The following is a 24,560-nucleotide window of genomic DNA, read 5'->3' as shown; positions in this document are numbered from 1 at the left end:
ATATGCAGTTCTACTGTGAAAGTTAATAGCTAACGTTTTTATATTACAACTGTAAGATAGAAATGACAGTAGAAGAAGTCATGAGAGAGCGGTCATGAGAGAGCGGTAATGAGTGCATAATCCAAAGCCGTCCGCCCCAGGTGAGCACTAATTAAGGACTGACTTCGAAAGGAGCATGACCCGAGCAGGGCAGTATAAAAGCTACCCAGGTTCTTTGCGAAGGTCAAATTAAGACCCGGTTGAATCCGGATTTCAGCTAGACGATGGTCTCCGTAAGACAGAGCACACCACTTCTTGTCATGGCAGGTTAAAAGCATCAGAAATATACCAATACCGCTCATGGCTATAACAATCCAGATTGCTGTGGAAACACATACACATCTAAGTCCAGATTCCAGCGAATGGGCCTGGTGGGGGGAGGGTTGGCTTCCTGCAAAGCCCCCTCTTCTTGCGCACCACTCGTGGCACCCATAAGCATATTGTTCAAACACATGAACGTCTGACTGAACCAGTGAGAAAAGCGGGGCAGAGGTGGTAAAGTGAGCATGCTTTAACCATGCAGGTGCCCTGCGCTTTCAAGCATTGCGAAAATGGACACAGAATAGGGGTCACATCCTTCCCAGTGGTTAAAGGATAGGGAAGACAGGCTTTGAGACAGAATACAGATGCACCCATATCAAGAAATGGTACAGTTATTCTGCATAGCGAGGGATCGTGAAATACATAACTATCAGCTTATAGCCCATGGCATGGCGACATATTCCTACAATTTGTGCAGATGAATACGCTACCAAACAATTAGCACGGTTGCTAAAAATGTTGAAAGCAATTCCACTAATGTTCACTTACAAAAGCTTTTTAATTCTACCTACTCTGCACACTAAGCATAGTTAGAGGCTGAGAATCTATATGGGGTAGGTAAAATCCAGAAGAAAGCTATATATCACCATGGCTGAAGCATGCAAGGCACAGGGGTGGGGAGTTCGGGTGACACGGGTTCTAAAACTTGTAGTCGCCAGGGTACCACCTGGAAGAGGGGGTACACCGCACGGGGGTAGGAATAAACATGTTCCTGCTGAACATCGTAGCCATAATCGAGTAAAGGGGTTTCAAGTAGGTCACGAGGGTAGGCCCGGGTTAAGGGGGGAGCTCCCTCCGATCGAGAAACCGTAGGGAGCGTGGCGGAGCGAACACGAGGAAGCTAGTAGATAACCAAATACAGGTGCAGGTACAGGCCCATAGGAATGAATGGTAATGCATTCGCAAATTGCGATTACCAAATTGGTAAGGCCCTCCTGTAGCCCCCCCCAAAAAAAGGTATGTGTGCACATGTGAAGCACGCACATGCCCTTCGCTACATGGCACTTTGAATAATGCATTTTTGTGCATATTTCATAGCATGCACGAATTACCATCAACTTGAAATTGATGGTAATTAGCGTATCCTAAATGCACAGTTCGCATTTAGGAAAGGCTACATGCATTGGTAAATAGGGATTCGCAAATTGTGATTCCCTAAATGCATTTGCAGTTTAGGTAATTGCAAAAAATTGTGATTACTTAAATTGCGAATGGAAAAAGACACATGCATCTGAAAAGGCCTTTTTCCATTCGCAATCGGGCCGATTCTGTGACTCAGCCCATTTGCGAACGGAAAAAAGCTTGATGCATGTGCCCCTATATTCTTTTAAAAAGTGACAAATAATGTTTGTTTTTATAAGAGTAACATCTTATTTCCTTATCTGGTTTTGTGGGTTGCAGAATGGGGTGTAACTTAAAAAACACAAAAGCCTAATTTACGATTATCGTAGATTATGCCTCTTTTGTAAATTGATCAATTGGATTCATTAGTATGCAGTAGGAAAAAGCCAGCCGCCAACTCATCTAGTAGTTTATGATCTATTTTGAGACTTGTATTTCAATTGGAAGCAAATTCAACGAATGTTTCTCCTTGAACTTAGAAATTGCAGGGGAATGGTAAGGGGCTGATAATTCCCCATGTCGCTCATATCAATGGAAATGATTAAGAATATCGCACAGGAACGAGGAAATTGACCAGATACCAGGGACAGAGTGATGATACTGCATATTGTAAGGGACACTGTAGAGGCAATTTATTGCCGAATGAGCACTGGACAGCGATTGCTAAGCTAATCTTTTAATCATAACCATATTTACTTTTCTTCCTCTGCTTGAGGCTCCCCGTGCTTTTTAGTTCATTATGTATTTTGTATTTGTGGATAGTTCCAGAAGGGTGCTGGAATAGGTTTCACCTATGAGTAGTATGTGTTGAAGTCATGTGTGAGTTCCAGAGAATGTGCTCCAGACTTGTCGCAGGCAGGTATTGAAACATCTTTCTTCTGGAGCAGAATAAGTAAGAATTGTGAGGGACAGATATGCAACCATTTCATACAAATCTGTTTGCGTTGTAGTAACAGAGTCAAATGAGTCTCGACTTTGGGAGCAACCACTTTGTTAATGCTATTCTAGTTGAAATGTGGCAATTGACAAAGGCTGTTCACTTTCAGAGTATGTTTCAAGGCTTGCATAATGGACAGCAAAGAAGCGTCCACCAATGTGTGTTTTGTCGTGAGTTAACTCAGTGGTAGGAGAAACCCAACTCAGCTACCACCTGTGAAATGCTACACGTTGTGCGCCTAGTTGTGACAGAAGCCCAAACCATTGAGAAGCTGTTAAGATAACAGTTAAATGTGATATAGATTCCACCTTGTAGTGGCAGAAGTCCAACCCCTAGATTTGTTTCACCAATATCAGTCTATTGAGAAAAAAGCACATGCCGGACACTGTTGCTCTAGTTTTATAGGGTCACCAATGCTGCATGGGGTCACGTGAATGGTGCTAGTCACTACTCACTGCTAATGATCCAATAAGAGCCCATACATTGGAGGAAAAACCCAGCCTTTGCCAGTCAGCTATGAGGTGGGGAGCTGTATTACAGATAACATGTGATTTCAAACACAGCCCTCTTGACAGTGCCAAACCACCCTAGAATGTGCCCTAGACACCTCACAAGTCCCATGACCTAAGCCGATTGCATAAGCCTGTAAAGGCACCCAAAAGCAAAAAATAACTTTACACTAAACAAACAGAATAATATGCCAACCATAAATATGCATTTAGAGAGGCAGAGGTGCTAGAAAATGTCCAATCAACAGGGGATGTGCATGTAAGATTGACGAAGATGTTACCTGGGAGGTTGGTGAAGGGCCAGCTTGCCACTCAAGAAGCCCTCACCATCTGTTCAGGGTCCTGTACTTTGTGGTCACAATGGAAGTCTGCACTCAGAAATGTAAGACGTTCTCACAGCCAGCAGAATGATCCCAACCTAAGATGGTGGCCAGATAGGTCATCAAGGTAGGCCTATAATATGTTGTGCCTTTAGTGTCAAGTTGTCACTGTGTATTTAAGAATTGCAAAGACTACCAGCAATCCCATCATGCAGAGCACTGCCAGTCAGACAATTTAATTTAGACGGTAAGAAAGTAAAAGGATATGTAGACATTAATGTTGCCAACTTTGTTTTGGAAACACAGGGGAGTTGCTTATGGGGATTAACAGAGCATTTCCATGACTGAGAACTAAGATTAAGGGCAATTAACGTTTGATTTTCTGTCATTGGGTTTTCTTGGCTATACATACATGTACTGAAAGAAATTGGAGTATTAATTGATGGAATCAGAACCCACCTCGAATAATAACAACAATCCTTGTCATGGTGAACCACAAAAGTCACTAAGTAAACCTCTGCTAAACCTTCTAGTAGCTTGGTACAAAGGCAGTCAGGCTTAATGTAGAGGCAATGTGTAAAGTATTATACAGCACTCAGTAATAAAGTGAAAACACACCATAATAAGAATCCCTAACCAATTTAGAAAAAATAGATAAGACTGATATAAATAAAAGGACAACAAAACAAAAACAAATTCAATAATTTGAACTGGAGATATTCAGTTTCAAAGATTTAGGTATACATAGTTCCTAAAAGCACATCGCGCCACTCCCCATCATCTGGTCCTGCAGGACTGGGGGAAAGTTAAACGTTCAAGCTGACTGCTATGGAGCACCGGCCGGACACAGGGACCAGGTTAGTCCCATTGAAAAAGTTACCATCTCAAAATGCAGCACGAAGAGGGCCTTTTGCGATGGAGGAGGTCGTTGTTGTAGCGCAATGATCCAGACGGACATCATGGATGGTTGACTTCGAATTGACGGTCACAGAGGGCTGTAGCGTGGAGTGCAGAACTTGAGTTTCCGGTTGTCGCTGGCAGTCCCTATAGCGCGAAGTGTCGAGTTCACCAAGCACTGCGTTGGTGGTCGTTGAAGGCGTCAGTTTTGGGAGTTGAAAAAAGGCAAAAACGTCAGGATTTCTCCTTTTCTTGAAGAGGAATTTGTCATAATCAAACCACAAGGAACACTAGTAAGTTGTGAGATTGCGACTTTATTGTCAATGGTGTAGACAACGAGCCACCGCCATGTAGCTGTGTCAGGAGCATATCCAACTGTTACTAGTTGAATGCTCCTAACGCAGCCACCACCATGGAAGTCAGGGTGCGAATATTCTAGCACCTTACTCCATCAGTACAAGATCACCGCATAACATCTCCTCTGTTTTATAAAAACTAAAAATGCATTATAATAAGAAACCAAATAAAAGAATAAACCAAAATAAACTGAATAATAATAATAATAAGAAACTCATCCCCCTACATATTCTCGATACTAAATCTAAGCTTAACAAATAGCCAAAACATTTGATACCCAAACAAGGACATCTAAAACTAAACCGACTTATCCTACATTTTATATACCAATAACACTGCCCTGTGGGCCTTTAGGATCTACCTTTCGGTGACCTATATGTATTAAAAAGGTAGTTTTCAGCCTGGCAAAAGGTGTATTTTGCCAGGTTGAAATCATAGTTTAAAACCGCATAACAATGGCCGGCCTGAGAAATGTTTATTTTTAAAAGGCTACTTTAATCGGTGGCACAATGAGTGCTGTGGGACCCACTAGTAGTACATGTGCCCAGTTGTACGAGCCCTGGGCACATGTTGTACCAATCTCAAGGGACTTACAAGTAAATTAAATTTGCCTATTAGATGTAAGCTAATTTTTCCACGTTTTTGGGAGAGAGCAAAAGCAGTTTACCATTTATTAGCAGTGGTAAAGTGTCACAGAGTCCTGTTGCCAATAACAACACATTGAGCAAAACGTTGAGTGAAGGCAAAAGGTTGCAAGGATGTCAGTTCTAACAATATCTATGAAGCTTAGACACCAAAACTCACCGCCTTCGAGCATTGATGTCATCATCTGAACAAATGTTGTGTTCTTTTGAAAGGAAAGCATTTGGATCCAGTAGTTGGAATACTTGTTGTTGAACTTAGCTCTTTCTGCAGGCTCATCCCCAAACGTTTTGCCTTCTTTCATCCATTTTTGCTGAATTTGTTTTTGTTGGCCATAGTACTCTGCACACTTTACCACTGCTAACCTGTGCGAAAGTGCTTGTGCTCTCTCCTTAAAACATGTTAGATTGGCTTATATCCAACTGGCATATTTTATTTACTTATAAATCCCTAGTAGAGTAGCACTATCTGTGCTCAGGGCCTGTAGATTCAATGCCATTAGAGGGCCTGAAGCTCTGCTTGTGCCACCCGCTCAAGTACACTTTAAACATGTCTCAGGTCTGCACTTGCAGCCTATTATAAACTGCCATGTTGACCTGGCAAAGTTAACCCTTTGTCAGACCCAATGCTTCCTTATTAATTCATATCAGTCACCTCTAGGGTAGGCCCTGGACAGCCCAGATGGCAGGGTGCAATGTTTTCAAGAAGTAGGACATATACGTTTAGGTTTTAAGTGTCCTGGTAGTGAAAAAACTCAAGACAAAGGGTTGCATACCCTTTGTAGGTAGTCTGGAGCCAGGAAGGCAGGGCACCTATGCACTTCAAAGGCACTCTTCCAGTTGTGTCTCCCCACTGCAAAGGCACTACTGGGAATAAATATTGGACCTTGTACACCAACTCTTCAGTACACTTCTGGACCTTTGGATGCTCTGCCAGGAAGAAGGACTGCTGTGCTGCTAAAAGGACTTTCACTCTGCTGGACTGCTGCTCCAAAGATCTGCTGCCCTGCTTTGCAGATTTGCTGCCTGCTTCTTTCATCCCTGAGTGAGTAAGACTAGACCTGCATCCCTTGAAAACATAACCCAAGGTGACTCCAAGGGCTATTTGGCTTCCAACAATCTTGCGCCTGCACTTAGACTTTGCCATGTGTGAGTCGATCCTGCCCAGTGGTGCCACCCCAGTCCTGGACCGTTGAAAGTGGGCTTAAGGTGCTCTGCCAGACTCTGTTAAGCTAGAGGAACTGATGCATCTCCTCTGCTGCACAGCTCAACCCAGTGTAGAACTGTTGCATCTCCACTGCTGTGTGGATTGGACTTGTCGCAAAGACCTGCTTCACTGCTGCAGCCCACAATGTCTTCAGAACCGCTGCTGCATGGACACATCCTCAGTGCAGGCCCTTGCATCTTTCATCAACTGCTTCCTCGACAATGACCCAGGACTCCGCATCACAGCTCCTCTGAACTGATGCATCACCCTGACTAAATACTGCATCCTCTACACCAGACTTTGCATAGCTAGCCCCCTTGATGGGATCCTTGACAACGATGCAGACCCTTGCATCACAGCCTTGCCGCATTTCTGAACCGATGCATCATTTCAGCTCTGTGTGCATCCTCGATGTGAATCCTTGCAACGTTTCACAAACTAGAATTTAAGGTAGTTTGTTCAGCGGGCTTAACTGGGTTCCTGTAGCCGGCACATGCTCCATAGCCTGAACTTGTAATAATGTCCTAGTCCGGCAAGAACAGATGTCCACAGTTGTTGCTTTGTGCTTTTTGGTGCTATTTTCCCTAAAATCCCAGATCTCTGCTTCTACTGTTTGTATTTTTGTTTTTTTGTCTTGTTTTATTTATTAAATTAAGTTATGTTTTTCTAACATGGTGTGGAATCCTTTTTGTGTGGTGTTATCACCGTATTACTGTTTGAAGCATTGCACAAATACTTTACACTTTGCCTCTAGGTTAGGCCTGACTGCTCTGTACCAAGCTATCAGACGGCTGAACTCAGTTTACTTTAACGGTGACTTGTGAATTACCCCGACGTGGATTTTGGTTACTGCTTGAGCAGGGCTCCCACCCCAGACAACTAACAACCCAATTTCTCACACATGTGTGACAAATGCATGAGATGACTAAGCATGCATGCGAAACTGAAGAATAACTAGCTACTTTTGAAGGATTGGTAGAGAGAGGATGGGTAAAAACCCTGCGAGCAGAGGGGGAAGACGAACAATACCACTGAGAAATCACTGAATGGTGGAGGTGGTATGCCAAAATAGGTCATTTTTGGTGCAGTCAAAAGAGTTTAAACACCACATGTCACTTAGAACAAACCGGCTCCCTAGCATGAGGCCAATTTCTTAACAGGTAATGTAGGTGTGGAACAACTGAACATGGCTATCATGAAAGGTCTGATGCCAGAACCACACAGACCAATTATCTGGCCGAAATGTTAGAAGAGTTCTGTAAAGTGGGGATCCTGGCTCAAGAAGCAAAAGATTCTGTGAAGTAGGCACTGGTAACGATGAAGGAGATAGGAGCAGGTGGTATGCAAGAAGGAGGAAGGGAGGTGATGCACTGTATTTCTAAAATAAAGAGCTGTATCTAACAACAAAACTGTGATGATCTAGTGTACCTTTGAGATCTGAAATGGTCCCTCGTGCGCTCCAATCCAGGCAGAAGAATTCACCCACACGTCAAATAGAAAGATGGTGAGACTATAATGCTTGTGTTAACTAATCCAAGATGTGACTGAATCTTAAAGCGTTGACTGAAAGGTCCCAGGCCAAAGAAATCAAGCTCTGAAGGAGATGGACTGATGCTTGGACTGAAGTGCAAAGTCAAACCCACTCTGCCTGCAACACATGAAAATGAACCAACGTATTGCCAGTAACGTGCCCCGGACAGCTTCAAAGGTGTACACAGTAGCCGTAGCAGACGCCCCCACAGCACCCGCAGTGCGGGGGGGGGGGGGGGCAAGCTCCAGGGGGCCCCCTCAGAAAAGTACTCTGGCAGGAGAGCTCCCAATTTAGTCTGGAGGGGGCCCCTCGCTGTACCTTACAGGGGTGCCCCCTCAAGTTTCGTTACGCCAGTGGGTGTACAATATGTTCAAGGGCTGCTTTGCGGAGTGCCATGCAAACCAATGATTTTGGTTGAATTTGGTATGCTGTACAATTGTGCTGAAAGGCCTTCAAGCTTTTGAGGAAGGACAGAGGGTCTCTCATTGTGAGTGCATTCAAGGACACATACACCCACCCTCGATTAATGGATGCATGCGTTAGTATAAATGTAAGCTGTGCGATCTGCCGCCACTGCAGCGCTTTGCATCTGTGAATCAATGGGCTGACATTGCGCGAGAGCTTCGGTCAATGGGACAGCATGGTCTGCTGCCCTGGGAGTGGCGTGTTGACCATTCTTCTCTTTGTCTAAATGGAACTGTAGACTCCCTTCTCAGTGCGCGGTATCCTGGACCTCCCTCACGAAGCATTTTTTAGTAACCACATTCTCTAAGCATGGTACAAAAACACTTCTCTCATTCCCATGGAGAACACCACATGCCCGCTGGGGAAGGCACCTATGCTTAACCATACCTGGCCACTGAGTATTAAACAATGGGATATTTTGTAATACCAAATGGAATGGGACGGGCAGAAGTGGAACAATTCAGCACCTATGTGTGTGGCCCGAGCTATTTGTCTTAATTGCACTTAATGGTACTGTAAATATTTTTTTTTACAACAATTTCAAATATCAGTGGCTGTGCATTTGGGTGTGAGAAGTAATCATGCACCACATGAAATATCGTTGCTAAAGATGTATGCGATTATTGTGATTATGAACTAGTCACTAGCCATAGATGCATGCTTTGATATTCACAATGTTAGCAGTGTACATTGAAAACACGTTTATTTTTAATAAACGGTAAGAAATTCAAACCTGAACATATAATTTTGCAAAGTAATGTAGTAGTCAGCGTTTGCTTTCTTTTAGTAAGTAAACAAACCACATGCTGAATAATTGAATGCCATTATTTTTAGAGTCCACTTATCGCCATCAAGCAACCATTGACGATGAAGTTGTTTCCATGGAAATATTGGACACCGCTGGTCAGGTGAGCACTGTTGGTCTTTACATGTTTGTTCACCTTGACCTACAGCGTCTGTTTCCTTGCTTAGAAAATGGTCATGTTATTCGTGATCACATACAATGCTTTTCACTGCCTTCCAAGTAGTGTATTATTATTTAATATTATTTACAGTATTTATAGAGCGCACTGTCACCTAACAGGTATCCTGGCGCTTACCTCTCCTGAATGGCTTGAACATTTACTACAGATTACTTGGGAATTGTCAGGTTTGTAATGCTTTCCTGAAATGCATTAAGTCAGTAGTGTTCGTCAATGAAGCCGGTGATTTATTCCAAAGCTGAGCCGCCTTGACAGCGAAAGCTCGTCCTCCCTGAAGATTTGTGGTTGCTGACCTTAGTTTCCTCTTAGGGACATATCTTTTTAGTTTCCTTTGCAGTGGTTTAGTGCCATTACCCTGAAATGCTTGGAAGACTACTCAAAGTGATTCAGAAGCTATTCTTTGTTTGATTGGAAGCCAATGGAGTTCCTTCAAGGTGGTGGAGGACGGTGACTTTCTTGGCCTGTTATTGCTAATTTTGCGCTACCTGCTTGTACTCTACACAGTCTATTTACCTAGTAGTCTGGTACTCCTAGTAGCAGAGCTCTTGCAATAATAGAGCCTGCTTAGAACAGGACTCTGCTCTATCAGTGCTCTAGCCTGAATGAGCAAGGAGTGGCCTTAGGTTCCGAAGAGGTGCAAAGCAGGTAGCTGCTACTTAACTTAATATCAAAGTTAACCCCCAGGTTACAGACCGTTGGTGAGGCTTTTAGATCATCAGCGTCCAAAAATCAGTTGGAGGTATCCTGGGGACTTCACTGGCTTAACGGGAGAGAATCTCTGTTTTGTCTCCATTGAATGTTAAGGTATTGTTGCAAAGGTGGTGGACGAGGTCTTTCAGACAATTGTGAAAAGAGTCCGATGCATCTGGCTGACTGCTTTCCAAAGGCAATATCAATTGCATGTCGTCTGCATAGTTGCATAGTTGACAAGCCTAGTGTTTTGAGATTTAATGAGTGTTATCAGAGGACACATATAGATATCAAAGGGAATCGGACTAAGCACTGACCCTTGGGGCACTCCATACCCTACTGTTTTAAAATCCGATCAGTATGGGGGTAGAGGAACCGCTTCACATCTATCTCTCAGATATCAACGTATTCAATTTAATGATGTACCGTGAATTCCACTCTTTATTAATCTTTACAGTAGTGCCTTACGATTAGCCATCTCAAAAATGGCTTCACCGATCAATTGATGTCAGAACCGCCGATTGACCACTATCTGAAGTCATCTGGAGTTCTTCCTTTTCCAGCAGCAGCACTGATTCAGCACCATGTGCTGATCTAAAGTCAAACTGCTCCTCCGCTAGGAGGGTCGGATCTTTCAGATGTTGTTAGAAATGGGGGTCTCTAGTTGGCAAAGGTATGCAGCCTTTATCCAAGTAGGGACCCTTGCTTCTAGTCAGGGTAAGGGGGATACACACTTTAGATAACCCCTGCTCACCCCCTTGGTAGCCTGGCATGAGCATGCAGGCAAATCCCAAAGGCAATATGTAAAGTATTTGTACTCCACAAAAATGGACACCACACCAGCTTAGAAAAAGAAAGTATCTTTATCTAAACTAAACAAGACCAAAACAACCAAATCCAGCATACATGTATCAAATATGACTTTTGAGCAGTTATTTCAGAAATAGAACTTGTAGAAACAAAATAGCTCCAAATGGGGCTATTACGGATTCGTGACAGGTATACATTCAATGTACGGTGCAGAATGCGAGGCATGCGGCGTCGGGTACTGAGTCACACAGACCCCAAACAACAGTACCTTGGAAAACAAAGTCTATGGACGATGACAGGCATCATGGAGGTGAGGAGCAGTGCCCAGGCTGAGGCCAGTCCCCTGGTTGCCACGGGGGAGGTGATGTGTAGTGTCTGGGAGGAGGCGATGCGTCTAGTCCAGGACAGGGGAAGACGGCAGTGTCGGCAGTGAGGTGTTAGTTCCGGTTAGGCAATGCCAAGTCAAAGAGTTCCTGAAGTCGCCCTCCTCAGTTCTCAGCTCTGCGATAACAGGATGCAAGCTCTGGCGGAGATGGCGTCAGTGAGACCACTTGCATCGGGGATGCCGTTGAGGGGCGCCGGAGCTGCTGTGTAGGTGAGGCAATGCGTCTTTCAATTAACGAGCATCAGAGATGGTTTTCTTGTATTGCAGCACCAACCACACAATTCCCAGGGTCCAGGAACTGGAACTGATGCCCTTTTGAATGCAGGAGTCCACACAGGAGTCCAAGTGTTGGTCAATAGGTTGCAGGTGAAGTCTTTCTGTCCCTGAGACTTCAGAACAGGAGGCCAGCACACATAAACCCTTGGAGAAACTTCTTCAAGTAGGTCCGCTCCTTGGCAGAAGCAGCAACTGCAGGTCACCCCAGCAAGGCACACACAGCAAAGGGGCAGTATTCCTCCTTCCAGCTCTCCACCTCTTCTCCTTGGTCGAGGTTCCTCTTGAGTCCAGAAGTGATCTAATTCTCTGGGGTTTAAAGTCCACTACTTATACCCCATTTTCTCTTTGTGGCAAGGGTCTCTGAGCCCAGTCCAAACCAGTTCTGCCCTCTCGGGCCCAGTTTTACTGCCGGAGATGGAGACAGCATTGTGCAGAGAAGGCACTGCCTACTCAGGTGCAAGTGAAACTCCTCCCACTACTCTAAATGCAGCCAAGGTCTATTCAGCTCAGCTATGAGTCAATAAACAAAAACACAAGTGACATTGGTCCAACAGCTCAGCTAGCACATCACAAATTCAGGGTAGGCGTAAAGACACAAACATAAGGTAACGTGTGCTCAAATGGAAAAACAAACAGAACGTCACCTATCCAGTGTTTGACATATATAGGAAACTTTTAAATATTTCAAACATGATGAGATTTCCAGAGCACCTCATAATTGGACTATTTTAGTCCATCAATCCGAAAGGTCCAAAGGTATTCTTAAGAAATACGTAAAATTATAGTACATGAATTAAGAGTGAAATATATCTGAAGACACACTATAGGTCTATAGTTCCAAAACGTTTTTTATTTCTGAAACACCCAAATCAGTTGGGCTCCAAAAATGAACAACCCACACATGTTTCATCATTTGACAGCTTTATCAAGGCTGTAAGTTTGAAATATACATACTTAAGACACTGTACCAAATCAGTTAATTGATTAATAAAAGTCATCACAGTGTATTACATATTAATAATTTTGTTATTCACAAAAATAAGCAAAAGGCACTGTTGTGCTCAGTTGAAAAGTTTGTTCCAGAAAAATCTTTTTTAAGAGCAAAGGAATTAAAAGTATAGAAATAACCAAGGCTACAGACTCAGAAAGATCAGAAGAAACAAGAAGAGACCTAAAGTATTACATAGAAAGTCCACAGCATGTAATTCCATTCCACATGTCCATTCCTCACATCCTAGGTCACAGGTTTTGCCTATACCTTTTGGAGAGATGACTCGGATAGTACATCATTGTAGTGAGGATGAGGTTTTTAGATCAGATCAGAGATAGATATAGCTGAAAAAAGATTTCTAGCAAGAGGATATCCATCAAAAATCATTTCTGCTGCTAAACAACAGATATTGAAAACTGAGCATAATAGGCTACTCAATGATAATATGAGAGGAACAAAAATAACAACAGGGTTTCTGTGATTACATCCTATCACAATCTCAGTCACATGTTTTACAATATTATGCGCAAACTCTGGCACATACTCAGAGTTGTTTCCACTCTTAATAAATGCATTTCAGACAATCCCGGGACAATTTATGAGAAGTACCAGCTTACGCAATATACTATGTCCTAGTTTTTATAATCCTGAGAGGAGAAATCTAATTTTGGGTTGGTTACCTCCAAACCTCCCGCTTTTTTGAAAGAGATTGCCAAGGCGGTTAGCCCTTTGCTTACAGAAATCTTTAACAATATGTTCATTTCCGGCACCTTTCCGTCCATGAGGAAGGACGCGTCAATACTGCCTCTGATCAAATAAAAACAATCTAGACAACTCTGGCTCCAATAACTATTGCCCAAAATCTAGATTTCCACCACCGGCAAAAATAGTGGAGAAAATTATTAACAGGCAGCTATCCCAGTCCATACAAGAAAATGACTTACTCGATCCCTTCCAATTTTGCTTACTCCAGAACACAGTACAGAAACAGCACTAATTAAAGTCACCGAAGAGATCAGGAAGGTGATGGATAATGGGTGCTCCGCCGCCCTCATCCGCCTTGATCTCTCGGTGGCCTTTGATACTGTGGATCATAACCTACTGCTAGCGTGGCTGGAAACGCTAGGGGTCAAGAGCCTGGCACTAGCCCTGCTGTCCTCTTTTCTAAAGTATAGGAGACAAACGGTGGCACTAGTCCAGTCCAAATCAGAACCTTACGTCCTCCCAGGCGGGGTCCCACAGGCTTGTCGCTTAGCCCTGCACTTTTTAACATTTATGTTTCAGAACTTGTCCCGTTGATCCAAGACTTTGGCTTTAGCCTTACTTCATACGCCGATGACACCTAGATGGTGGGGCAGCGTATAAAAATCAAGCCTCCCCATCAATGCAGTTTCAAATCTGCATGGTGGACTAAATAGATGGATGGAAAACCATTGTCTTAGGCTCAATTCTGGGAAAACCGAAGTGGTAATCTTTGGGGATTTCCAACCCAGATGGGACGACCTTTGGTGGCCGGCGGATATGGGGGAACCGCCAAAACCAGTCCAGAAGGCAAAAAACTTAGGGGCGCTGAGTGATAATAAACTCACCTTATCTCAGCAGACCAATGCCATCGTCTCTACCGCCCATTTTCTGATCAACATATTGAAGAAGGCTCTACCTTATATTCCTGACGACTCCAAAAGGGCGGTAGTGACTACACTTGTGCTGTCAAAGCTAGACTACTGCAATGGGCTTTACATTAAAATGCAGAAGCAATACCTAAAAAAGCTCCAGATGATTCAAAACGCATCTGCAAGACTTCTTCTAAATGTCCCTAAATATGAGTCTGTAACTAAGGAAATTCGAAGACTTCACTGGCTCTCGGTGGCACAGCGCATTAAGTTCAAAGTGCTATGTCTTGCTTACAAGGCCTTAAATGACTCCGGACCAATGTTTCTCAAGAAGCTTTTTTCCTGGTATCACCCAGCCAGACAACTGCGCTCTTCTGACGCCAGACTCTTGATGGTTCCCAGGATCCGAACCTTATGCTGGGGAGCTCGTAGTATCTTGAACGACACAGCAAAATTATGGAATAAGCTACCATTTGCTATAACAAATAGCGGCTCTCTCACCACTTTCAGTAAGGACCTAAAGACATAGTTCTATCTTTCTACAATACACCCATGCACTGGTAGCTTCTAAAGTTGCAAACTGTCAAAGAGGAACACCATACTTTTCTGACCGATCTTGAATTATGAAAATGACAGCTGGACTTTGTCTTGCTGTCCAATCTATTTGAAACTGATACAATTTAGATCCTGTTTGTGATGACATCGGAGAACCCATATTTTTTACTACCTGTTTCTACATTGGCTTTGTAGGCTCGCAATCCATTAGAAGACCAAGAAAATGTATGTAGGGATTGGTAACATTTATTAGGATAAGAGCTACTTTCACTGATCATAGAAAATTGCCCTGAGCTATTCACGGATAATACACTGACTTTAATGACCATGTCAATTGAGATTACAATTGTTATTTCACCATGTACGATTATGTCTAGTGAATTCCCCGCAGTCCTTCATTCAAGCAAGTCCACTCTGTTTAATGCTACTATTCTTCTTACCTCACCCAGTATTTACAAACACAGTCTGAAAGAGAGAGCAGGGCTTCCAACATGACCAATCTCCTTGCACTTTTGATGGCAGAGATAGACGGTGGGGCAATCCCACCACACAAAGATTATGATGGTGGTGGTTGCAGTGTACTATTGGAGGTTGGGGGTCCCAGTCTACCCCTACCTTGACAACAGGCTGCTGCAGACGGGCTTTCCACAATCTGTCGTAGACCACCTCCAGATAACTGTGAACCTCACTACTGGTATTCACCATCAAATTACCAAAGTCACACCTGAGTCCTTCGCAGCAGCTTTCTTTTATCGGAGCCAAACTGGATAAATTCTACTTTCAGGTCTTCCCTCTGGATCAACGATTCCAAGACTGTGTGTGAACCAACTGCTTCAATGGAGGGGAAGTGCTGCAGGGCTATGGAGAAATGTTTTTACACCCAATCAATCAGATACGAGGCAACTCATACAGCACTTTCTATTTTTTGGCGAGGCACAGTGTACTAATATCCTTATTGCCCTTACCTTCAGGGCAATGCCAGCCTTTTTATATGCTATTGCTTTCAACTCCGACTCATAACTGTAGTAAGGGTAACTATCAGCTCTTAGGATATAAAGGCATGGGTAATAACAATTAAGGGTCTGATTCCGATGTCGGACGGACTCAGGTCCGTCTGACATCGGTCAGGAGCCGTAACTGACCGACCTGCTGTCGTCGGTTACGGTCCTGCAAGTACGATGCGCCCGAACAGGGTTCGGACGCATTCGTATACTTCATAATGCAAGCATGCATTCTGAGCGGAATGCCTGCTTGCAGTGCGAAAAGCAGGGGTGCAGTTCATCCCTGCACCCTGTGGCCGGCGCCCCAAGGTGCCTGCCACCGGGTGCAGGGATCCACAGTGGGGCACCATAGGTGCCCTCAGGCCACCATTCGGCAGCCTCACACCCATGGGGGCCCCACTGGGGGCCCCCAAAGACTGTTTCCGACTGCCTTTTCACGCCGGAAAGACCGGCACGAAAAGGCAGTGAAAAACTGCCATCGTACTCCCTCGGTCGCAAAGAGGCGGCCGGGGGAGTACTGAGGGATTTCCGGACGGCGGACGGGCTCTCAGAGCCTGTCATCCGCAATCCGGAAATCCGAGTCGTATTCCTTTCTGACCGAGCCCATCAGAATGGCTCGGTCGGACAGGAATCCGGCCGACACCTTCCAACCGAAATCAGAATCAGCCCCTAAGCATGTGTGCTTCTTTCTATGCAGGCCTTTGAGGGAACTCAAGCCTCTTCAGATTTCAGTCCACTGACCTAGCGAACCGTAGTTGATCTCCAGTGTAATTTCAGACCTGTGCCATGTTAGAAGTAGAAATACTGCCAAACATCAATACTGTCATTTAAATGTAATAGCACCATGCATAGTGGATCTCATCATGCTTTTTTCAAAGAGGGGAAGGGCCTGAAAATGTATCGTCTATTTTTGCTACTATATAACAGTATTCATCGACCATGTCCAGTTCTTTACCATTTATCCAACAATGACTCCTCCCTTTGGAACCAACAAAGAATATGTTCTTTATATAATGAATTACTATTTTATCCTATTTCTGGAAATGTAGCAAATGACCCATTTAGGTGCACTCCATAATTCAAAACAGCAGCAAAACAGGCATACTGGTTGACACAAATACATTTTAAACAGCTGCTATCTATCAATAGTGGCAAGAGACTCCTCAGGCTGAATGTGTGGGCTATACGTACACCTGGTGTTATGTTATGTTTATGCTATGTCCATAGTCCAGCTAAAGATATTTTCAAAGTGTCTCAATATTCCTCATAAGGACAGACCATTTAAGTCACTCACAAGATGTGTGCATGAGACAGAATTGTTCAGCAACAACGTTAATACCACAAGAACAAATTATTGGTATCTGATCAACTGATTGCTCAAATTTAGGACCAGTGAATTATTTTCCTGACCCATTTGTCTCACATTCAAGAAACAAAAAAGGTAAAAACAATGACAAAGAGTGTAGTACTCTTTCTGTTTAGTAAAAAAGAAATCAACTGTTCACTGAGAAAAAAAGGCTCATGCTCAACACATTAAACACAGTTGTCACAATACAGGAGCTACACAAATAGCTTAAAGTCTGACTGCTCCCTCATCTGCAGAGGTCTGTGCTATTCACCTTTAGCTAAGCATTCTGCATAGATGAAATCTGTATACATGTATGGCAGCATTGAAAGATAAATGCTTGCTGTCACTTCATTTTAAGGAAGATGATGGAGTGTTGAGTGGAAGGCAGGTAGGTCCAGCCTCAGGTGGGAGCACTAATGATGCACCTGGGAAAACCTCATTTTCCAACCTGGAAAAAAAGGGATTTGACATAAACAAAGTGGCAAAATGTCTATCTGAGGGCAGAGTGACCAGCCCTGGATGGGACAGGCAGTTAATGGAGGTAGCACTTGATCTGGGCAACCTAGTTGAGGAAAAGAGGCTCTGTGGAATTATGAGGTATGGTCTGGTGACAGAGTGGGTGCATATTGGTGGTAGCTGTTTTCCTTTTCCTTCGATTCAGCTACAGTAACTACTAAGCCTCGGTGAGATTCTATATTGTGCAGAACTGTCGATGTTACTCTAATTGCGCAACTTATTTCAGGAGAATATTATGAGGCACTGCTCCTCTTGTGTAGACATTTGAATCTGCATTTCATTGTTCCAAATGTGCACTCAATGACACACATAGATGTTATGTGTGCCACATTGTAATGGTGCTGATTCCATGTGATTGAATGCAGATATGGAGACAGTATCCATGGCTGTATGGTGTATGTACTATCACCAACAATAACAATGTAGACTCTTAAACATTACATTATTGTTAGAAATTGGGTTACTGCTTGACTGGGGTGTGAGCTCCGGTCAAACAGCAACCACAATCCTTGTCAGGGTAAGGCTCAAGCAAACCCTAAATTAACCTGTGCTCACACTCTGGTAGCTTGGCACAGAGCAGTCAGGCTTAACTTGACGGCAATGTGTAAAGTATTAATGCAACAATCCAAATAGCAATCCAGTGAAAACTCAACATAAACAGATACCATACTAGGTGTAGAAAAATAGAGTGATTTTATTAAATAAAACAAGACCAAAATGACAAAAATCCAATAAGTAGAACTGGAGATATTGACTTTTATAGCCAGTCCTGGCTCCAGACTTAGTGCAGGGGGTATGCAGCCTTATGTGTGAAGACAGGACACAGCCTATGCAGGTGTAGGTGAGGCTGGTCCCAGCTCCTCCCTCCCCTCCTGTCAGTGATAGCTCTCTCAATCACAATTAAACTCACATTGTGTGTGGCTTTCTAGGAGGAATACACAAAGCCCAACTGCCAACCACTCCCAGTCATATGACCAGAAACACGCTGCAGGCACCAACTGGCAAGACAGTAACATTTTTAGAAATGAAATTTAAAATCTGATTTTAAATTCGAATTCCAGAGACACCAGACATGAACCAGTGATATCTTCTCATTTGGAAATTACACTTATAAAATATGATAAGGCAATCCCAATGTTATCCTATGAGACATATAGGCCTTGCATTAGTGAAAAAATGAATTTAAAAGTTTTTCAGCTCTTAAGGCTGGCCAGGGCCTAACCTAGGGGTGACTTATATGTATTAAAAATGTTTTGGGCCGGGCAAGACGCTTATCTAACCAGGTAGACATGACAGTTGAAAACTGCACCGACAGGCTGTACAACGGCAGACCTGAGACATCTTTAAAGGGCTACTTAGGTGAATAGCACAATCAGTGCTGTAGGCCAATTAGTAGCATTTAATTTACAGGTCCTGGGCACCTATAGTGCTCTTTATTAGGGACATAAAATATCCGCCAATTGGATATGAGCCAATGTTACCATGTTTTAGGGCAAGACCACAAGTACTTTAGCACTGGTTAGTAGTGGTAAAGTGCATAGAATGCTAAGGCCAGTAAAAACAAAGTGAGCAAAAACAGGAGGTCTGAAGACAAAATGTTAGCGGAAAACACATTAAGGATGCCATGTCACACAGTTCTTAATATGTATGCTTTTCAATAACAAAAAGCATTTAGATAGGTATATAACCCAAAATGTAACCATTGTCAAAATCTCGTTTTTACAACCTTGCATAAATGCCACTGTGTCTGAATATGAAAAAAACATAGGCGTTCACTGGAAACCATGCCACTATGTCTGTAATCACATGTATAGCATTGCACACCACTTGGATATTTAATGAATGAATATTTTTCCTGTTGTGGAATATATACTGAATGTCAGATGATAGGCAGATTGGCACATATGTACCATCTACTCATCCTGTGACAATGGGAAAGTTGACTATCGGATAGAAATATATCTTAGTGGTGTGCAATTCTTGTGCATTTGTAGGGAAATATGTGCAGGTCTTAATAAACATTACCAGAAAATCAAGAAATATCTGAAAAAAACACCAGCTGCTTCAATCACACCTCAATACCTACCAGATGCTAATAGATGCAAACTGCATAACACCTGCACATGGGTGGAGATGGACTTACTGCTCTAATCCCTAATCCTCTTACACCGCACTCAACTAACAAATCCATCTCTACCACAATCTGTACCCTTAGACAACACATGTTACCATATCCAATGCTGGGACCACCTTCATGTGGACATCAATAAAGGCTCTTGTCGCAGAAAACAGTTATGATCATCTCAATATCACTCCTAGTCCAGAAAGGAACATCACAAACATTTCTCCTCCCACGGCCTGTCCTATCTCATCTGAAGACTTAACATGTAACAGTTTTGCAAAAGTTCTCTTTTTGCATGGTCACTCCATTTTGTGTGGACTGATGCCTAGTCCCCAGTGCATGTGCTCAGACTCCTAAGTGGTAAAATTGGTTAACTCAAATTGGCAAATGTAACTTTCCAATAAGGTCACAGTATATGGTGCAGGAAATCCAACAATGACATGGAAAAGTTAAATTTCACATGTGGACCCCAGCTATTTGTGCCTTTAGCTTGGTTGACAAATAAAACATGGCTTCAGTCCTACCTGTGTATCCAGACTTCTGCATCTTTTAAGCCTGCAAGCCACTTGACAGAAAGGAACCCAATTCCATGGAAATTCAAGGTTGCTTCAAGGGCAGAATTATATTGCCATCTTTGATTAACCTCAGAACAGTGCACTGTGGTATAATTTGCAGCAAGGCAAACAGCTAAGGATTGCCGTCAGGAACTTCTTCCATTGGTTTCAGAGTGTCCAGGAGTCACCCGACCCACAGGCTAGTGAATTCTATAAAAGTGACACTTAATGCATAGATCATCAGAACATTCTATAGATCTTCTTTTGACCAGAAAAGTATTGGACCTGCTGAAGAGTCCAGCTGACCAGTAACAACTGTAATTGAAATTGACCATGCTGGCATACTCTGCTGGAGTGAGTTCGGGCCGTATGTGCTGTCTCTAAGGTTCTGGGAGCCTAAGAAGTGACCAAAAGAAGCTGCTCCAGAAACTCTGAAAGTTGTGAAATGTTTGGATTTACCAGACCTTTGAAGCATCAGCGGAGTCTTGCAGCAAAGGTGTTTGATTTCAAAGATACTTCATTGGATACAGCTTCAGGCGTGCACCACTGGAGGATTTTGAGCTCCATAAAAATGATAAAATTCAAAGGTAGAAATTTTGACCAGGCGACGATATGAAAAGTACCCCCCCAGAAGCAAAGATTTTCACTGTCAATTTTTTTTAATTTCTCTCAGTCTTAGCTTTTCCAATAAAAAACTACATTGAGACCCCATCCAGTGGCCATACGGCTTTAAAAGGCTTCGGAAGATAGTCTACCACCTTGCCAAGAGGGAAGATTTCCAATTCTGAGATTAAGTCAGGTTTGACTGGGACATTGACGCTAAGTGTCTCCAACCTATGCTTCTTTGTGGTTGGCCTGAAATCACACTTGGTCAACCACAAATAGTGACTACTTATTGGTGCTTTCCTCTTCTTGTAGCTCTTTTCCATAAATCTTCAAAAAAAGCATATCTCCAGTTCCCCTAGTAAGATATTTCATTTTGGTGTCGTTGTGCTCATTACATGTTTCTCTATTTTATTAAAGTGGTTCTGTGATTGTTATTGTACTGCATTTTGACATTTTTTTTACCGTTTTGTTACTGCTACATACGTTACACCTTGTACTAAGTTAAACCTGCCTACTATGTGTCATAGCTACCGGGATGGCAGTAGCCCAGGTTGAAATTGTGTTTAACCCTGACAAGTTTGTGGTCTTGTCCCTTATTCCTTGTGGCGGATTCACAACCACCCAATCACTAAACCACTTTCTAACAACAGTACTGATACTCACGACTGCCCACATCATGCCCACATATGAATCCACTGCTTCACCCTCTTGCAACTTTCCCTTCTATCCAAACAGTCCTCAACCTGGCTTTATTCTTCATCAAAGTGAATCTGTTAATTCTGACTCTATTCAACAAAATCTATACTGTAGCTCAAAAATGTCTAATCAATCTCATCACCATTACACTTCCACCACATCCTAAAAGTCTTCTATCAACACTAATATCTCAGATGACCCTCCCAAACTCCTCATAATCTTTCATATTGCTGCTTACTTCTCTGATACTGGCATTAAACTCCCCGCATCTCCTCTGACCACCGCTCAACAGATTATACTCATTCTTAGGATCAGATGACACAAGATTACCCTCATTAGCATGTCTAAGCAAATTCACCACATTAACCATCTTTTCACCACCGTAAAATATACCTCCACTCAAATAATTAAACGTGCCCTCAATACTTGTAAATCAGAAACTATCTGCCTTATCCACACTTCTTCATCAAAAAGATATGGATATTCCATCTCTCACTGAAGCCTCAATCAACCTAGCTTTGCTACCTGTTATTGGCACCCTTCGTCTTTCAGGCTACAGTATCCTCTATAAAGACTGACACTCTAAAACAGGTGGTGGATTTGTATTATTCTTCAAAGAAAATTCGAATTGCAAACTTATTGAGACACAAGTCATACCCTTTATTGAATGCCCTACTATTAACCTCTTCACGAACAAGTTTCATTTATCATCCACCTGAAAATAATGTAGCATTTGTTGAAGACCTCATTAAATTCATGAGTACCCAGCTTATCAACCAAAATGATGTCCTAATAATTGGTGACTGCAACCTTTCCTGGAAGAATGACAGAAACCCAAACCAGCTGAAAAGATTTCTAACAGTTAGTGCGCTGACAATGTGCTCTCCCAACAATAAACCTCCAGCACCCACATGAAAGTATCAACCATTGAAGACTTCATCATCAAAGACAAATTGGTGCAAGTATCGGACACTGTTGCAATGGACATTAGAGACCACTTACAGCTATATTTGCTGTTACATTGACTACCACCACTGTTTCTCCCAAAACCAAAGCCCTAGTAATCATAAGTGTTTTATGAAATATGGCATTCCAAGAGATGCTAACAGCCTCAGACACTTCTTTGCCCTACTCACCATAGACCTCACATCTAAGGTTCAAAAATAAAATAAGAATGTTACTAGCATCCTAAACATATTGGGTCCTTCAGTGTCCAAGGTTAAATCATCAGGGAAAGCCTCCCATTGGTACTCTAGCCAACTCGATGTATAAAGACATAATTTCTCAGTGGCTAAACTTAAATGGGAGAAATACCCTTCAGAAATCATGCTTCTTTAGCTCAAAGCCGCAAGGTTCAACTGCAAAAAGATGCTATATAAAGCAAAGAGAAATCCCAGAGAAAAGTGTAAGTCTGCCATGTGTTCTCCCAAGGATTTGTTACAGATTTTCAAAGAAATCCTCCACTTCAACCAACCAAATAGATGAGTCCAGATGTGAGGAGTTTTCTAAATACTTTGCCGACAAGATTGTCACATTGAAATCCATCAGCGAAAGACTGCTCCCCCCAGTACCAGAAATGATCTCAAAGCCCCTTCTCCCATTTTTAATTCCAGAACACTGCTGTGTCAGTAGAAATAGTTTGTCTCCCTCGCCATTTGGAACCTAGAAAATGTTGTATCTCATACCAAACCGTCCTACTGTGCAGACAGTTTAATTCAAGCATCCATAGACAAGGATATTAATAACGTTTTAGCACCCCATAGCATGCAATCTATTAATCCCAGACCACAAGCAGTAATGGATCCCCTAAAAACTGGCCATATTCAATCTATCAAAGAACAAAACAAAGACTCATTGAAAAAGAAAAATGTTGAACATATAAATCGACGTCTAAATCACCTCAAAATACTTTGTAGCCTCTTGGACACTTTCAGTCTAGGTTCAATGCAACACAATCAGCCTACCTAGGAATGCAGAGGCCTGTCTCCAGAATCTTGGGAAATATAAATTCTACCTACTAGTTTCTCTTGATTTGTTCTCCACTTCTGATAGCATTGAGCAAGACATGCTCCTATCACTCCTTGAAGTTTGCATGGGTTGCAAAAGCACCAAACTAAACAGATTCTATTCATACCTCTGAAACTATTTCCAACAATTGCACATTACAGTCTTGGGCTCCACCCTCTTCTCATCATCCTTAGGGGTCCCCCAACTTGTTAAGAATGTAGACGACTCTCTCCAGACTCTTGGCAAGAAAGAATCTTGCATGCTGGTTTTACTTAGATTCTCCTCCCATTTGACACCATTGACCAAGACACTCTCCAATCACTTCTCAAAAATGACATGTGATGCAAATGCTTACACACATACCTCTGAAATCACACTCAGCAAGTGTAGATTGAAGCCTAGGGGTCAATTCTCATCCCATCACCCGTTAGTGTCTCTTATGGCTGTGTACTAGCTCCAGTTGGTTTTTACCTTTATGTGGAACCACTGTGGAAATTGCTGCTGAAGGAAAGTCTTGTCACCCACATCTATCTAAAGATGAAAAACTCCCAAAACTTCCATACCTTAATAGACTGCCTACAGGATTTACAAAACTGAATGTGTCAGTGAAATTTAAACTTAAAGTACAGAAAGCAAAAATGTTCTCCTCTAAAGCTAATAGGGATTACCATAACTATGGCTTAAGAAACTGTGGGCACTAGGTATTACTCCCAAAGTCTTCTTATCACTGAAGACTCTAGGTGTCATTCAGGACTTTTAGCCTTGACACGCATACCAACACCACTGTTAACTGTGTCTCCGTCTATCTATAGAAAACATTGGGCTTTTCCTTCCCAGATCTGACTTGGTGAAACCATAGGTCTTATCTAAAATTGAGTATTGCAGTGGATTTATATGGTCATACTTAAATACAGTTTCGCATTTCTAAAACTAATCCTTAACACTGTGCCCTCTTCAGACCTGAGAAAAATACATTTATTTGCATCAGTCTCATTCTGAAGTCAATAAAGTGGCTAACCCTGGAGGATCACCAAAACTTCAAGACTGCCTGTATCGCGTAA

The 24,560-nt window shown here is 42.7% G+C and overlaps 1 protein-coding gene across 2 annotated transcripts in view; it reads left to right on the top strand.

The window, feature by feature from the left end:
- The window catches only part of RERG (RAS like estrogen regulated growth inhibitor), a 644,587-nt gene that overhangs the window by 615,160 nt on the left and 4,867 nt on the right, over nt 1-24,560 (top strand). For both annotated transcript variants that reach the window (XM_085650567.1, XM_085650566.1), the window contains one exon: nt 9,181-9,254. In XM_085650567.1, coding sequence (XP_085506693.1) covers nt 9,181-9,254 — 74 coding nt within the window. The remainder of the gene's footprint in view (nt 1-9,180; nt 9,255-24,560) is intronic.

This window comes from Triturus cristatus, chromosome 4_1 (assembly GCF_964204655.1).
Source record: "Triturus cristatus chromosome 4_1, aTriCri1.1, whole genome shotgun sequence".
Lineage (NCBI taxonomy): Eukaryota > Metazoa > Chordata > Amphibia > Caudata > Salamandridae > Triturus > Triturus cristatus.
Note: the sequence above shows the minus strand (reverse complement) of the source record. Positions and strands in the feature narration are given on the sequence as shown.